Below are 16,941 nucleotides of genomic sequence, written 5' to 3'. Positions count from 1 at the left end.
ATGGATGTGTCATGACTAACTTAATCTAAAATTGATGGATGTTTAAATCATTGCCAGGATTTTCAGTAATACATAAAATGCCTCAGTGAATATCCTTGAACATATATCATTATACACTGTTTTCACATTATTTATTGGGAGAAATTCCTAGGTGTGGAATTGCTAGGTTAAAGAATATGCACATTAAATCTGATGATGTCAGATTGGCCCCTTACAAAAGCTTTTGTTCTTTAATAGTAGAGTGATGCTTTTAATGATTATTGGTTCTGAAGGTTTTTGGTTTCTGTAATGTACAGAATAGGAAGGTTTCAGAGATGCGGAATTTGAAATTAACATCCCTAAAAGAGACCCAAATATTTGAATGCTTACTATAGTCCAGACCTTGTTTCAGATGTTATCTAGCAGGAGTAAGATAGTAGAGATTCCTGCTCTGGTAGAGCTTTTGTTCTACTATGGGAGTAGAAATACAAAGATAATTACATGGATTAGAAAAATATATAATTGTGTCTTTGGTGGACAAGGTATTAAATCTTTTCCCCTCTTTTTCATATTATCTGCTATCCTGCTCCTCCTGTAGAGTGGTGAGATCAAGTCTGTAGATCCCAGACTGATTCATGTGATGCTGATGGATAATTCAACACCTCAGAGCGAGGTACAGTAATGGACTGAGTGTCTGAGCAGACTCGTGAACTTGCATTGTGATTATGTAGATTCCTTATGTGTGTATTATCCATGGATACCCTTTGGATTTCAGCTCTGGTGGCCACTGTACATTTCTTGCTTTTTCATGGTCTTGCTTAGTTAAGGGAGGATAGTCTCAAGAAAGAGACATAGTCTGAGCAAACCTTTTAATCATGGCTATGTTGCCTAACCATTTTTAAATCCATAGCCTATTTCTTCTTACATTCTTTTAGGACCAGGTATATTTGAAAGATAACAGCACACAATCAAAGTTGTGATAAGCAGTAGTAATATTCATGGCCTACTCAATAATAAGAAATAGAGAAACTACACCCTCTTTTTCTTTCCATTAGATGGTAATGAGCTCCAAGGGAGTCTGATTTTCCATATGCCAAGAACAAATAAAACAGATACCTAGTTCAGTGCTTAGCACACAGTGGATTACTCTGTATTTACTGTGAACCAGTCCAACTCTTGGTTCATTCAGAATTATCATAGTCTAGAAAACATACATTATAAATCAATGCCTGAACCAGTCAAGGAATCCTGTGTGATTTTCCTTCAGTAGAACATTGACTAGGATGTCCAGCTGTCTACATATTCCTCATAATCTCTTAGCACCTCTGTAATATTGCTGTCTTGGCCACTCTTGCTAAGTATACAGTTCTTCCTCATCTTCTTTATTCAGTCATTCTTAACTTAATAAAACAAGATGAGAGTAAGAAAAGAATTAGGGTTAAATTTAATAGCTCTTTACTACATATTATATTACCATAATAGGACAAGTCTTTTGACTGTTTACATGGCTGAAAACACCTGTTACTTTGATGGTGTATTGGACCCCTTTTTAATTTCCTTCCATATTTCATTTATTCATTTATTATGTGCCAGGTACTGTTCATCTGGCCAGATATATAGCTGGAGAGTACTGGTCTCAGTGTACTAGGCTGTCTACTCACATGTGAGTAGCTTACTGTAAGTAGGACATACATATAAGTGGTTGTTCAGGGATGTTGCTGTGAGCCAAGCTCTGCAAGTTGGCCAGATGAATCAGATGTGAGATCTATCTTTGGTTTTCAGCAATAGATGTTGATTTTTTCCTTTTTAGCTTTGCCATGATGTAACTGTCTTCTTAGCTAGCAAAGCATAATTTTTTTCTTTATTGATTTTAGAGAGAGAGGAAGGGAGAAATAGGGAGAGATGAGAACATCGATGACCCCCACTTGTGATCTGGCCCACAACCTGGGCATGGGCCCTGACCAGGAATCAAACCGGTGACTGCGGCCTCTTGGTTCACAGGTCAATGCTTAACCACTGAGCAACACCGGCTGGGCTTTTTTGTTTGTTTGTTTGTTTGTTTGTTTTTTATTTATTTATTTTTAATCCTAACCCAAGGATGTTTTTCTGTCTATCTTCAGACAGAGTGGGAGAGAGCTTGGGGAGGAAGAGAGAGAGAGAAACATCGATGTGAGAGAGACACCTCCATTGGTTGCCTCCCACATGACCCCAACCAGGGCGAGGGACAAACCTCAACCAAGGTACATACTTTTTTTGTGTGTGTGGTACGTGCCCCTAGCAGGACCCGAACCCGAGACTCTCTGGTCCATAGGCCGACGCTCAACTGCTGAGCCAAACTGGCCAGGGCCATACTTTTGACTGGAATCAAACCTATGACTCTTTGGTCCACAGGCCAATGCTTTAACCGCTGAGCAATCCAGCCAGGGGGCAAATCATAATTATTATCAACAGTTCTGCCATGTTTTATAGTAATCCTTCCTTTATTTTATTTTATTATTTTTTAATTTATCTTTATTGTTGAATATAGGAAACAAACAGTTCTTAAATGAAAGGTTTAGAAATTTAAATTAATGTTATCAAAAGTATGGGGTAGCCCTGACCAGTTTGGCTTAGCAGTTAGAGCGTTGGCCTGCGGATTGGAGAGTCCCGGGTTCGAATTCCACTAAGGGCATGTATCTTGGTTGCAATTTTTCCCCGGCCCTGGTTGGGGTCATGTGGGTGACAACCATTCCATGCGTCTCTCTCACATCGATGTTTCTCTCTCTCTCTCTTCCTCTCTTTCTCCCTCCTGCTCTATCTGAAGATAAATGCAAAAATGTCCTCGGGTGAGGATAAAAAAAAAAAGTAGGAGGGAAACAGAAAGAAATCTTGGGCTTTGGTTAAGAATTATAGAAGGAAGTTAAAGAAGAAAAGATGGAAATGTAGGCAGCAAAGAAGAAAAGCAAAAGAAAGAGGAACTAGAACTGGCTAAAGAAATATAAAATTTGAAAATGGTTGTTATAACACCTATAATAATGATTACAACAAAGCTACAAATCTGCACAAAGACGCTATAAATATTCAAGGGCAATAAGAGTAGATTTATTAAGTTAGATAATATTAATAGCCAAATAACTGTATTACTAGCTTATTGCCACCCTAGCACATGTTGTGTCCCCCTCCCCTTTTTCTTCTCAGGGAAGAAGACAGGAATTGCCCTTTCTTAACCTCTATCTTTTAAGGTTATCCAGCCTCTCAAATAATGCACAAGTATGATTTCATGAGATAGGCTGAAATTATTGAAAGACCTAAGAGATTTGACTGTTTGGTTCATGGTAGCCTGCCTTTTTTTTCTTTCCTTGTCTAATGCTTTGAAATAAGATCTGGATATTGTTTGTATCTTTTTAGTGTCTATAAGAGCAATCTAACCTGTCTCTGTTGGGCTCACTTTTCCTTTGCTCATAGACACAAATGTTGGTTTTCCTATTGTTGTCACCAGTTTTTAGTGACTTCTGGAGGGGAAGAGATTTTATATTTCAATATTTGAAATGCCAGTTTCTATCAAACAAGGAGATAATGTGAAATAGAGCCGATTTTTTTCATCAAGGGGCAAATGAACTGCCAGTCTAGCTTTGGCAGTCTATCTTGTAAAAGAAATTCCACACATTTTTAAAACCTTCCTTCATTTGAAGAAGTAGTATATTTTATCTAAGGGAAGGTTTGCCAAGTGAGTTAATCTCTAGTGACCATTATCTTGAATATGTGTGTGTAAATTGAGTCACGGGAAGATTGGAGCTTTTTGACAAAGGGGATGTCTTAGAGCTGGCATTGGAACTTGGCTTTCTGTACCTATTTTGATTTTTCTGCTTCTAGAGTTGAGAAAGAGCTAACGGTTTATGGTTTTTACAAGATGGATAGTCCCTTGTAATAAATCTTCTTTGAATTTTGTTTTGTAGGGAGGTACGTTAAAAGCAGTAAAATCTTCCAAAGGAAAGAAGAAGAGAGAGAGCATAGAGGGGAAAGATGGCCGGAGGAGAAAAAGTGCTTCGGACTTGGGGTGTGACTCTGCATCAAAGAAATTAAAAGGAGAGAGGGGTGAAGTAGACAGTAATGGGAGCGATGGAGGTGAGGCGAGCCGAGGGCCCTGGAAAGGAGGGAATGCCAGTGGAGAGCCAGGGCTGGATCAGAGAGCCAAGCAACTACCAACTACATTTGTCCCCCAGATTAACCGCAACATTCGCTTTGCCACTTACACCAAAGAAAACGGCAGGACTCTGGTGGTGCAGGATGAGCCTGTATGTGGGGACACACCTGTACCTTTTACTCCATATCCTACAGCCACAGGTCAGACAGCTTTGGCCCCAGAGGTGGGTGGAGCTGAAAGTAAAGAGTCAGGAAAAACACTGGAACAAGCTGGTCAGGGCATGGTGGCTTCAGCAGCTGTGGTCACTACCGCCAGCCCTACCCCAACCACGCTGAGGATCTCAGACACTGGCCTTGCAGCAGGGACTGGGCCGGAAAAACAGAAAGGCAGCCGTTCGCAGGCCCCAGGAGAGGTGAGTTATTTCAGGGGCAGATTTGTAAGATTTGGTTTCACTCCTTCACTCTACTTTCTTCGTAACACATTAAAAGGCATGTCAAATACCATAAGGAAGGAATATTTCTGAGATGTGCTTAAATTGAACTCTGTGGATGGACCTTCATTGCTCATTGGGCAAGTGTGTATGTATGTTTTAATAACTTGATTAGCTTTTAAGTCACCTGGCCCTGGCTGGTATGCTCAGTGATTAGCACGTCGACCCATACCCCAGAAGGTCACAGGTTTAATTCCCTGATTGCAGGTTTGATCCTCAGCTCCACTTGGAGAGTGTACAGGACGAAACCAATTGATGTGTCTCTCTCACATTGATGTTTCTCTCTCTCCTCTCTCTCTTTCTCTCTCCCCTTTACTCCCTCCCTCCCTTCCACTCTATCTAGAATCAGTGGAGGATATCCTTGGGTGAGGATTAACAACAATAACAAAAAAGTCACTAGAACAGTTAGGCTAATCAAAACTGTTTAGGCAACCCAATTGAATAAGATGTTGAGATAGATTTTTGTAATTCAATTATCTATTTAGTTATCTTAGTGGTTGAGCATTCACCAGGCCTGTGAGAGGCAAGGTTAACAAATTACAGTGTTGGTAGCACTATAATTAAGACTATGTGAAAGCCACTATCATTACCAACGCATTATTTTTTGTATTTTCCCTTGAGGTTGGGCTTCTTCCCCATGATTGGAAGCGGCCATAAGATTTCTTCTCCTTACTCAATCTTTTACTTTATTATTTTTATTGATTGATTGATTTTAGGGAGAGAGAGAAAGAAAGGGAGAAACATCAATTTGTTATTCCATTTATTTATGCATTCATTGCTTGATTCTTATATGTGTGCTGTCTAAGGATTGAACCCACAACCTTGGTATATCAGGATAATGCTCTAACCAACTGAGCTCCCCAGCTAGGGCCTAACAATATTTTTAAGCCTTACCTAGAAAATTTGATGGAATTAATCAAAGTAGTATCTAGTTTACTTTTTTTTAATCTTCACTCAATGATATGTTTTTTTTATTGATTCTAGAGAGAAGAAAGGAGAGGGAGAGGGAGAGGGAGAGAAACATCAGTATTGGTTGCCTCTCTTACATGCTCCAACCTGAGACCAAACCTGCAACCTGAGTATGTGCCCTGACCGAGAATCAAAACTGTTACCCTTTGGTGACAACACTCCAGTCAACTGAGCCACACTGGACAGGGCTATTGTTTTCTTTATCTGATATGCATGTGTTGTTGCCAAAGTGGAACTTTTGTTAAATACAAATTAACATTAAGTTGCCTCCCCAATCAAATTTGAAATATTAAAATCAATCCTTACAGTCTTGGGACTCTTACTTTGGTCACCAAAGTATGATTTATGGTGCTAGTCAGTTTTTTCAAGGGGAAATATGAAATACAAAGATAAAATACTAAATGGTTTTTAAAATTATGTATAGGAAACTACTGTGTGCTAAGTACCATAAACAAAATATTGAAATCTCTATTTGAAGGCACTCATATCCTAAAATGGAATCATCTTAGATATAACAATGCCAGATAAAACATGGCATATACATTTCATCTGATTTCTTCCTTTCTCTAGAAAATGCAGTTTGTTAATCCCCAGTGTGCAGGGATGAGGAAGGAGGTGAAATGTTTAGGCCTGTAAATGCAAATTTCACACTGCTCATGGTTTATTCTCTGTTAGTTGACCAGCATTTCCAAGAGAACTAGGTGAAAATCTTATGTGGATTTCCAGACTGTATGTCATCATATTGCCCAAATTAATTAAAATAAACTCCATGTCAAAGGCAGTATGGACCAAAAAATGGGAAATTACAAAATAGACCAAATTTTACATGCTACAAGAAGAGCTCCACTGAACTGTTTTTCTTAGGAGTAGCAAAGCTGAATAGATGAAATATGGATTCCAAACAGGTTGGAGAAATTTCTGTGACTACATCATTAATTTATACAGAAAGAGATGTTTTCATTATGATGTCAAATCTAAGATAGGGACACAGCCCCCGCCCACGAAACTTCGAGCCCTAAAAATTGAGTTGAAATCAGCTTGTCATCACTTTCCTATAAGAAGAGGATTTGGAATTTAATCATTTGAAGAAAAATTGTTCTTCATTCATGTGTGTATTTATTTTTAAAGGGTAACTTTAGTAGTGAAACCTGAGCTACCCATGGTGGTTCCTTGCAGTCATGCAGGTGTCAAGGCTCCTGGCCAAATTCTGCTAGTGAAGCAACTGCAGAACCTCAGGGTTGTGTCTGTCTATTATCTTCTTTTTTTGTTGGAGGGTGTTTAAGTCAGTGGTTGTTGCTTAGTGGGAAAGAAAAGAAAACAGAATTATGAACTCTAAAATGCCCTGAAACAGTCTCTATAGCAAATGTCAACTGGAGGTAAGTCATGGGAGCCTCCCTGGTTCTCATGCCTCTGTGCCAGCCTCAAGGAGTCCTAAAGACTCCTCTTGCATATTTAAAGAATACCTTAAATTGAAACTCTGTCCCTTTTTGTATTGTTGTTGTTTGTTTGTTTTAACAGCCCTTTCCTATCTAGAACATTAAAAAAAAAATTGTCGTAAAGTAATATATAACATAACATTTACCATTTTAACCATTTAAAGTGTAGCATTTAGTACTTCTACAATGTCGGGCACCCATGACCGTTGTCCACTTCCAGAAATTTCATCACTCCAAAAGGAAACACTATATTTATTAAGCAGTCATGGAGTAATTTATTTCCAGTGTTTTAAACTGAATGTTTAGCGTTATCATCATCTATTACCTGAATGTTATTTATTTTATTTTTTTGGTAATCTGTGGTTTGTTAGTCAAGTGCTAGGATCTGGGTTTTGTTAATTTAACGAGTACTACGTAAGTGCTCATACCTACCTATGGACGTTTCTGTGTTTGTAAATGAGTGTATATATGAAAGTGATCCTACCCTTCTTTATGCACACACAAAAGTTAACATTTTTCAAGGTTAAAAAAAATAGAAATTATTTTTTTAATGTCCAATTTGTTATGTTGAATGCTTTTGTTAGGTGAGCATATCAGTATTTTTACTTTTCCTGTTTGATAGCACAAATATTCAATAACCAGTGTGCTTTTTAATATTTAGCATCTTTAGGTTTAACTTTAATTAAAACAAAAAGTCAATTTTTAGGTTGACTTGGACCCATAAATAAATGGCCAAAATCTGAAAGTGTCCATCTTCAGGAGTTTCAGACTAATAAAAGAATACATTTTCTTTATGTACACTGGGCTTGTTATGGGACTGAAGTCATTTTTGTAAGATGGGAAATTTGTAATAGCTTAAATAAATAAAAACTTTAACAATAGCCTCTAAGGTCATTGAGGTAGATTAATATTCCATAGTCACTTGGTGTGTGTGTATGTGTGTGTGTGTGTGCGTGTGTGTATTTTTAATCCTCACCAGAGGACATTTTTCCGTTTTTTGTTCAGATAGAGTGGGAGGAGGAGAGAGAGTGAGAGAGAAACATCACCGTGAAAGGGATACATTGAGTGGCTGCCACCCGCACGGCCAACCAGGGCCGGGGACAAACTGCAGCCAAGGTACATGCCCTTAGCGGGAACCAAACCCGGGTCTCTCTGGACCGCAGGCCGACGCTGTAACTGCTGAGCCAAACCGGCCAGGGCACTTGGTATATTTTAAAGTAAAAGCTGGTGTCTGTTCAGGAATCCTTTACACCAATTCCCTGGTGGAGTCATAACTTCCAAATAGATAGTAAGAAGCCTATACAGACTCCTAGTGCTGTGACACTCAATTGACTGACAACCAAGGGAGTGGCAGGATAAAGGACATCTTGCTATCTCTAGCTCACCTTGCTAAAGATGCCCTCTGTGTGTTCTGTGGCAGGTTTCTTCCCTAATGCTGATGAAATCTAGTTATAAGAGCAGTTTTCATGGAGTTGTAGGAGAGAAAGCTAATTGACCCATAAGAAATGTTGGCCCAGGTCCAAAAGAGATACCATAAGGTTGTCAAGAGAAGTCAGCATCACTAACTCAGGCTATCTTCTTTTCAGAATTCAAGAAATTCTGTTCTGGCCTCTTCTGGATTTGGAGCATCTCTCCCAAGTTTATCACAACCTTTGACTTTTGGAAGGAGCCAGTCCAATGGGGTTCTAGCCACAGAGAACAAACCTTTGGGCTTCTCTTTTGGCAGTAGCTCTGCACCAGAGTCTCAGAAAGATTCTGATGTCTCCAAAAACTTGTTTTTTCAGTGCATGCCCCAAACTTTACCCACCAGTAACTACTTCACTACCATTTCAGAGAGTTTGGCTGATGATTCCTCCAGTCGAGACTCATTCAAACAAAGCCTTGAGAGCCTATGTAAAGGCAGATCCACTCTTGGAGCAGACACTAAATCAGGTTCTAAGGCTGGCAGCTCTGTGGACCAGAAAGTGCCTACAGAGTCCATGCCCACCCTCACACCAGCCTTCCCACGGAGCCTCCTCAATACCCGCACCCCAGAGAGTCATGAAAATCTATTTTTACAGCCCCCTAAACTGTCCCGGGAAGAGCCCTCTAACCCTTTCTTGGCATTTGTGGAGAAAGTTGAACATAGCCCTTTCAGCGGCTTTGCATCTCAGGCATCATCAGGTAGCTCTTCCTCTGCTACCACTGTCACCTCCAAGGCAGCAGCACCCAGCTGGCCCGACTCTCACTCTTCAGATTCAGCATCACTAGCAAAGAAGAAAACCCTCTTCATCACAACTGACTCCTCCAAACTGGTGTCTGGTGTTCTGGGCTCAGCTCTTACCACCGGGGGTCCAAGCCTCTCTGCCATGGGAAATGGCCGCTCCAGTTCACCCACCAGCAGCCTCACCCAGCCCATTGAGATGCCTACTCTCTCCTCCAGCCCCACAGAGGAGAGGCCAACTGTGGGGCCTGGACAGCAGGACAATCCCCTCCTCAAAACCTTTAGTAACGTCTTTGGCAGGCACTCAGGCAGCTTTCTGTCCTCCCCAGCAGATTTTTCACAGGAGAACAAAGCTCCTTTTGAAGCTGTGAAAAGGTTCTCACTGGATGAGCGAAGCTTGGCTTGCAGACAAGACTCAGACTCCAGTACCAACAGTGACCTGTCAGATTTGAGCGACTCTGAGGAGCAGCTGCAGGCCAAGACTGGCCTGAAGGGGATTCCAGAGCACCTGATGGGGAAACTGGGCCCCAATGGGGAGCGCAGCGCTGAGCTGTTGCTGGGCAAAGGCAAAGGGAAGCAGGCCCCCAAAGGCCGGCCTCGGACTGCACCCCTGAAAGGTGATCCTGCTGGGGCTATACAGGGGCTTGGCTCTGAGACTGGCCTTGCATGCCTGCTGTGTTCTTGGGCAGCAGAGGCCCTCCCTTTGATGGAAAGTTTTATAGTCTCATAGAATTATGAAGCCAAGAGGGTCTAACAAATGTCCCCCATTAGACCTGTTTCAAGGCAGGATTACATGTAAATCAGCACTGTAATGATAGTATAATGATAGTCCCACAAATGAAGATCCTTGACCTTCTTGATAGTCTCTTTGTTCAAGAACTCTTTCCTTTGTTTTTCTCATCCTTTTCTGCTCCATTTTGGCCTATCCACTTTACTCACCTCTTACTTTGCTTCTCTCTGTCACATATATAATGTTTTAATGCCTTTTCCAAAAGCCAGTAAATCATATGGTGTGAGGTTATGCTCCAAAAATGTGTAAGAGCTAATGGTAAAAAAAGAAAGTCTGGTGGTAAAAGTAGTCGTATTCATTAGGAATTAGTATCCCATGGGAGCTCGATTAGGAGAGTCCTTATTTAGAACAGTCATATCCTAAGGGGCCAGAGACAAGGTGGTGGCAGCAGCTACCTTCTGCCTTGGGTTTTCCTTGCTCATGCCCAGAGTTATTTCACTATAATGGGACAGTTTCTTCAAATTCTCCATGGTCCTTAGCTCCCAAGCAAAGCCTTTTTGCTTCCTCTGGTCCCTTTCTGTCAAGGATGAACCTGGTGGGCACATCCCCAAGCACTGCAAAGAAGAATGGCCCAGGCCAGAACAAGTATCTGTTCCCAAAAGGATCATGTTATTGAGTCTCATGTATACCTGTCACGACCAACCATTCTCCTTTCTCCCTTGCCACAGTTGGCCAGTCAGTCCTGAAAGATGTAAGCAAAGTGAAGAAGCTAAAGCAATCCGGAGAGCCCTTCCTGCAGGATGGGTCGTGCATCAATGTAGCCCCTCACCTGCACAAATGTCGTGAATGCCGCCTGGAGCGGTATCGGAAGTTTAAGGAACAGGAGCAAGATGATTCCACTGTGGCTTGCCGCTTCTTTCACTTCCGGAGGTACCCAAACTTCTGTCTCTTCCCACTGTTTTTCTGAATCTGTAAATATGTCTTACCATCTTCTTTGTTTTTCTTACCCCTTTGCTCTCAGAGTCTGTGCTGAGGCTCTGCCACAGTAGTTACTTAGACGTCTGGACTATGAAATGACACGTGGCTTTGTCCTTAGAGAAATGAAGTTGAACAGTCTCAGCTGCCAGCCCCTGACCTACGTTGTTATTCTTAACTTCGGTTCCATTTGAAACCAGTGGTATAAGCAGAACTCCATTTTGAATTATGACTCTGTCTAACCACTTACTCCCCTCTTCAATGCTAGAGTAACTTGAGTCCCCTAGAAAGAAGGGTAAGTAAGGTTAGGAGACAATGTGAATTGTCTTTGAAATAGAGAAAACTGATGAAAGTTCTAAGACTGTCCCCTGCTTTTACCAAACAACAGCTAATTAACACTTTTCTTCTGCTTGATAAACTTAGAAGAGGAATTTCTTCTAAATAATCTTTCAGGAAGTTTTAATTTTTAAAATAAATCCAAGTGGTTTATCTACATGGTGTGGATTTACTTATTCAGCAAATGTTTATTGAACACATAATGGTGCTAGTCATTGTTCTGGGCACTGAGGATTACACAGTGCACAAAACCATCAAATTCCAGCCCTTGAGAGGTTTGCATTGTAGTGGGGGAGGCAGACAGTAAATAAGAAAAAAAAAAAAAAATTAAATATTTGTATGTCAGCTATTAACTGAAAAAAATAAAGCAAAGAGGATTGAAGTGTAGGGAGGCTAGAGAAGCTACAGTTTTAAATAGGATGATTTGAAGAAGTGAGGTTTAAGTAAATACTTAAAGGAGGTGAGGCAGTGAGCCACACATTTTTCTGGGAGACAGGTATTCCAAGTAGAAGGCACACCAAGAACAACTGTCCTGAGGCTGGAGTATACCTGGTGTGTTTATGGAGCTAGAGTGACTAAAATACAGAGAGCCAAGGAGGAAAGGAGTTGAGGTCAGAGAGTTAATGATGGGTCCAGATTTTAAAGGGCCTTGGCTTTTATGCTGGAATAAGTCATTGGAGGTTTTGAGCTGATGAGTGACACTGATGAATGTTGTAAAGGAGCACTCTGGCTACCTTTTTGAGAATAGATTACATTGAGGCAAAGGCAGAGAGAAGAGGCTGTTGCAATTATCTAGGTGAGAAATGATGGTGGTTTAGTGCAGGGAGGTAGTGATAGGTGTGATGAGAAGTGGTTGGATTAAGGTTATATTTTAAAGATAGTGCCCACATTATTTTCTGATTGGTTAGATGTAGAGTATGAAAGAAAGAAAAGAATCAAGGTTAATTCTGCAGCTTTTGGCCTGAAAACTGGTAGAATGGAATTTCCAATTACTGATGAGGAGATTTCTCAGGGAAAAGCAAGTTTGGGAAGGAAAATGGGGAACTTTAATTTGAACAAGTTATATTTGAGATACCTATTAGATTTCCAAATGGAAGTGCTGAAAGAACAGCTGGATATACAACTCTGGAGCTGAGAGAAGAGGTCCAAACTAAAGATAAAAATTGGATGTCCCCAAGTATTTAAAACTGAGTCTAATTGAGATCACTTAAGGAATGTACATAGAGAAGAGGAGTGTAGATAGAGAAGAGAAGGAGTTTAAGGACAGAGTTCTAGAGCTTTCCAACATTTAGAGGTGGGAAGGATGAGGAGGAACTAGTAAAAGAGGCTGAGAAGGAATAGCCAGTGAGGTATCCTAGAAGACAGCTGAATAAAATATTTCCAGGAAAGAATAAGGAACTGTGGCAAATGCTGATTGGGTCAGGTAAGATAAGAACTGGACATGGCTATTGGATTTAACAAGAGGGAATGACCTTGTCAAAAACAATTTTGGTAGATTGGTGGGGGAAAGCTTGATGGGAATGGATTAAGAGAAAATAAAAGGGAAAAGAACTAGAACTGGCGACAACCAGTATAGACAACTCTTTCAAGAGACTGCTCTAGAAAGCCAATAAATGGAATAGGATGTGGGATTGAGGGGACTTTTGAGACATAAATTGTTAGAGGATTTTTGAGATGGCAAGTTCAGATACTCAGTGATTCTGCAGAAAGGAAAAAGATGATGTAGAATAGAGAATTTGTGGAGGGATGTCTGAAATATGGTAGGACATAGAGCATAGGTGGAGTGATTGGTTTTCGCTGGGACCTTGTTCATGCTTTAGTAGCAGATCAGATGGTATACATGGGCCCAGTTGCAGGAAGGTGTGTGATAGTGAGAGTTTGTGGGAGTTGTCTTCTGGTTCCTTGTATTTTCTCAGTAGAATGCTTAGTAAGGTCCTCATGGGGAAAATAATATTGGAGGTTTGAAAAGAAAGAAAATAGGGAACAGGCATCTAGGAGAGGGAGTGCATCAAGAAACTGTATTGTGAGTGCTAGGCAATATTAAGTACTCACTTGATGTAGGTAGATGTGAATTTTAAGTGTGACAGCATGGCTCTGTGTTATTCTCTGGTCACATTTAGTGGTGGGGGCATAGATGGTAGAACACGTGGGTGGAGAAACTGATAGGCATTTCTTGGGACAGCTTTTTAAAGAACCCAGACCTAGTAAGGATTAACAAACTTTCTTATTAGTGACACATTGGTCATATGTGATGAAAATTCTTAACTCAGCCTAATTCCTCTTAAGTCTCATTTAACTTTTTTTATGTCCTAGGATTTTAGGTGTGTGTTAGTTTGCATGGCTGCTGCTATTTACTATGTATTTGATTGTCTACTTTCTTGTCTCAGGCTGATCTTCACTCGAAAGGGGGTACTCCGTGTGGAGGGGTTTCTGAGTCCCCAGCAAAGTGACCCTGATGCCATGAACCTGTGGATTCCCTCTTCCTCCCTAGCAGAAGGGATAGACCTAGAAACCTCAAAATACATCCTGGCCAACGTTGGGGACCAGTTCTGTCAGCTTGTGATGTCTGAGAAGGAGGCCATGATGATGGTGGAGCCACACCGTAAGGCACCATCTTGCTCATCTTCCAGGCATTCCTAGTTGAAACTTTCATTTTCTTTTGCTTAAGGGTAGGAGTGGAAGGAGTGGCAGGTGGCATGTTCTGTAGATGAATTAAGATTGATAAGACTGCCCTGGCTGGTTTGGCTCAGCGGTTAGAGCGTCGGCCTGCGGTCCAGAGAGACCCGGGTTCGGTTCCCGATGAGGGCATGTACCTCGGTTGCAGTTTGTCCCCGGCCCTGGTTGGGTTGTGTGGGTGGTGGCCACTCGATGTGTCCCTTTTACGTCGATCTCTCTCTCTCTCTCTCTCTCTCTCTCTCTCTCTGTCCCTCCCACTCTATCTGAACTAAAAATGGAAAATGTCCTCGGGTGAAGATTAAAAAAATAAAATAAAATAAAAAATAAAATGTCTTAACTACCTTTAAAAAAAAAAAAAAGATTGATAAGACTTCTCTAGTAGCAAACTATGTAGTTGAGGCCCTGACAATGTCCAGCAGACCTTATTCTGTTAGTCTTTGAAAGTTAAACCGGCCCTGGCCGGTTTGGCTCAGTGGTTAAGCATCGCCTGTGGACCAGAGAGTTCCGAGTTCGGCTCCCGCTAGGGACATGTACCACAAAAGAAAAAAAAGAAAGTTAACAAACCAGCCTGGATGGTGTGCCTCAGTAGATTGAGCATCATCTCATGGACTGAGAGTCCTGGTCCATATCCTTGTTAGGGCACATGCCTGGGTTGATCCCCAGGAGGGGGTATGCAGGAGGCAGCCAATCAATGTCTCTCTCTCACATCAGTGTTTCCCTTCCTCTCTCTAAAAAAATCAATAAAAACATGTTTTTTCAAAAAGTTAGCAAACCAAAAACTCCTTGCCTGCTTGCCTTTTTCATTTTTGTAGCACAGTTTTCCGTAATAGGATTTTGATATCTTCTTGGGTTTGGTTCACTCTGAATATTTTCAGCTTGCTTTGAACCAACTTGTATTAGTAAATGATACTCTGGTGTCTGAATAGATGAAGTGCTACTGGGTGCCATGTTTCATACCTAGAACCCACATTATTCAGATATAGTATATATATTTCCATGTCTGTGAGATACTGGATCTTATTTCTAGGCCAAGGTAAATTGTGCTATGGTTATTACCTGTATATCAAGAGAAGAATCCTCTTGTTTCAAACTCCCACAAATTGAAAATTTTACAATATCTTAAGTTATTTTTTTTTCCCTAACTGATTTGGGAGAGGTAGATGGAAACATCAGTAAAAGAGAAACATCAGCCCTGGCCAGTTTGGCTCAGCGGTTAGAGGTTGGCCTGCGGTCTGGAGAGACCCGGGTTCGGTTCCCGCTAAGGGCATGTACTTCGGTTGCAGTTTGTCCCCGGCCCTGGTTGGTCGTGCGGGTCGCAGCCACTCGATGTGTCCCTTTCAATCGATGTTTCTCTCTCTCTCTCCCTTCCTCTCTCTCCCTCCCACTCTATCTGTACAAAAAATGGAAAAATATCCTCGGGTGAGGATTAAAAAAAAAAGAGAGAAACATCAATATCGATTGTTTGCCTCCTGCATGCCCCCTCCTGGATCAAGCTTGCCACTCTGGTGCATGAGTCGAAGGTCAACCACTGAGTCATAATGGCCGGGCTAGAGTATCTTAAGTAACAACATGTGCCATTCATTTTCTATTGGCACTTGTTCAGAAATATTAGAAATCCCATGTATTTTGTTTCTCTTACAATTATAGAAAAACACACTTCATGAATCTTTGAGCTTCACTGCTGGACAAAATGATGTGAATAGGAATCAGGGTATCTATGGTCTTTTGCTAATGTTCAGGATGGTTGATTCCAACAACATTTCTCTTCTTTCCACCAGAGAAAGTGGCATGGAAGCGAGCAGTACGTGGTGTACGGGAAATGTGTGATGTGTGTGAAACAACTCTCTTCAACATTCACTGGGTTTGTCGCAAATGTGGATTTGGGGTCTGCCTTGACTGTTACAGGCTCAGGAAAAGCCGTCCACGCAGTGGTAAGCAAATACTGTCCTTTACAGCTCAAAAGGTAACGTGTCGATGGAGGTATGGCATTTGGAAATTGAAGCAGGAATGTGTTTGTGCATCCTCATTAGCCACTTTGCTTCATTCATTACAATGCCAATATTTCAGCATCATTGAGAGGGCTAAAATAAGCCAAGAAGGGTGGTTGTTCGTCTTCCCTTGTTTTGTTTGAATAACATCTTGTTTGAGATATATCACGTGTCATAAAACTTACCCATTTAAAGTATACATTTTGAAGGTTTTTTTAGTATATTCTCAAGGTTCTGCAACCAACCTCACTATCTAATTACATTTTCATGTAATGAAAATGACTTGTAGCCATTAGCAGGCATTCCCCATTCTTTCCTCCTCTCAGCCCTTGGAGCTTACTGTCTTTCTTGATTTGCCTATTCCATGTCATATAAATGGAAATCTACAATATTACACCTTCTGTGATTGGCCTCTTTCTACTTAGTCTGCCGTTTTAAAGTTTTATCCATGTTATAGCACAAATCAATAGTTCATTTATTTGTATTGCCAAATAATATTCCATTGTTTGGGTATACTACCTTTGTTTATTCATTTATCAGTTCATGGACATTTGGGTTTTTTCCACTTTGGGCAATTTTGAATAGTGCCTTTATGAACATTTGTATACAAATTGTTGTGTGGACATATGTTTTTTATTCTTTTGAGTATATACCTAGGAGTGGAATTGCTTAGTCATATGACAGTCATATTTTAACCTTTTCAGGAACTGCCAAACTATATTTCAGAATAGTTGTATCATTTTCTAATTCTACCAGCAATGTATGAGGGTTCCAGTTTTTCCACCAATACTTGCTATTGTCTTTTTTATTGTAGCCATCGTAGTGGCTAGGAAGTAGTATCTTGTTATAGGTTTTTATTTGCATTTCCCTGATGACTAATGATGTTGAGCATTATTTCATGTGCTTGTTGGCCCTATGTTTATCTTCTTGGGAGAAATATCTTTTCAAATCCTTTGCTTCTATTTGTTCTTGCTTTATCTTATTACATGCCTAGAACCCTTGCTCCTTGACCTGCTCATGCTTCCACTTCAGAGAT

General features: G+C 40.8%; 1 protein-coding gene across 9 annotated transcripts in view; it reads left to right on the top strand.

Annotated features, from left to right (window-relative positions):
* KDM3B (lysine demethylase 3B) overlaps positions 1–16,941 on the top strand; it is an 89,085-nt gene that overhangs the window by 32,488 nt on the left and 39,656 nt on the right. For 4 of the 9 annotated variants that reach the window (XM_036241198.1, XM_036241202.1, XM_036241201.1 and 1 more), the window contains 6 exons: positions 578–652; positions 3,915–4,514; positions 8,584–9,817; positions 10,659–10,860; positions 13,629–13,843; positions 15,696–15,848. In XM_036241198.1, the coding sequence (XP_036097091.1) occupies positions 578–652; positions 3,915–4,514; positions 8,584–9,817; positions 10,659–10,860; positions 13,629–13,843; positions 15,696–15,848 (2,479 nt within the window). The remainder of the gene's footprint in view (positions 1–577; positions 653–3,914; positions 4,515–8,583; positions 9,818–10,658; positions 10,861–13,628; positions 13,844–15,695; positions 15,849–16,941) is intronic. The other 5 variants (XM_036241200.1, XM_036241204.1, XM_036241203.1 and 2 more) reach the window with 5 other exon arrangements.

Source organism: Molossus molossus, unplaced genomic scaffold (genome assembly GCF_014108415.1).
Source record: "Molossus molossus isolate mMolMol1 unplaced genomic scaffold, mMolMol1.p scaffold_m16_p_4, whole genome shotgun sequence".
NCBI classification, from domain to species: Eukaryota; Metazoa; Chordata; class Mammalia; order Chiroptera; family Molossidae; genus Molossus; species Molossus molossus.
Note: the sequence above shows the minus strand (reverse complement) of the source record. Positions and strands in the feature narration are given on the sequence as shown.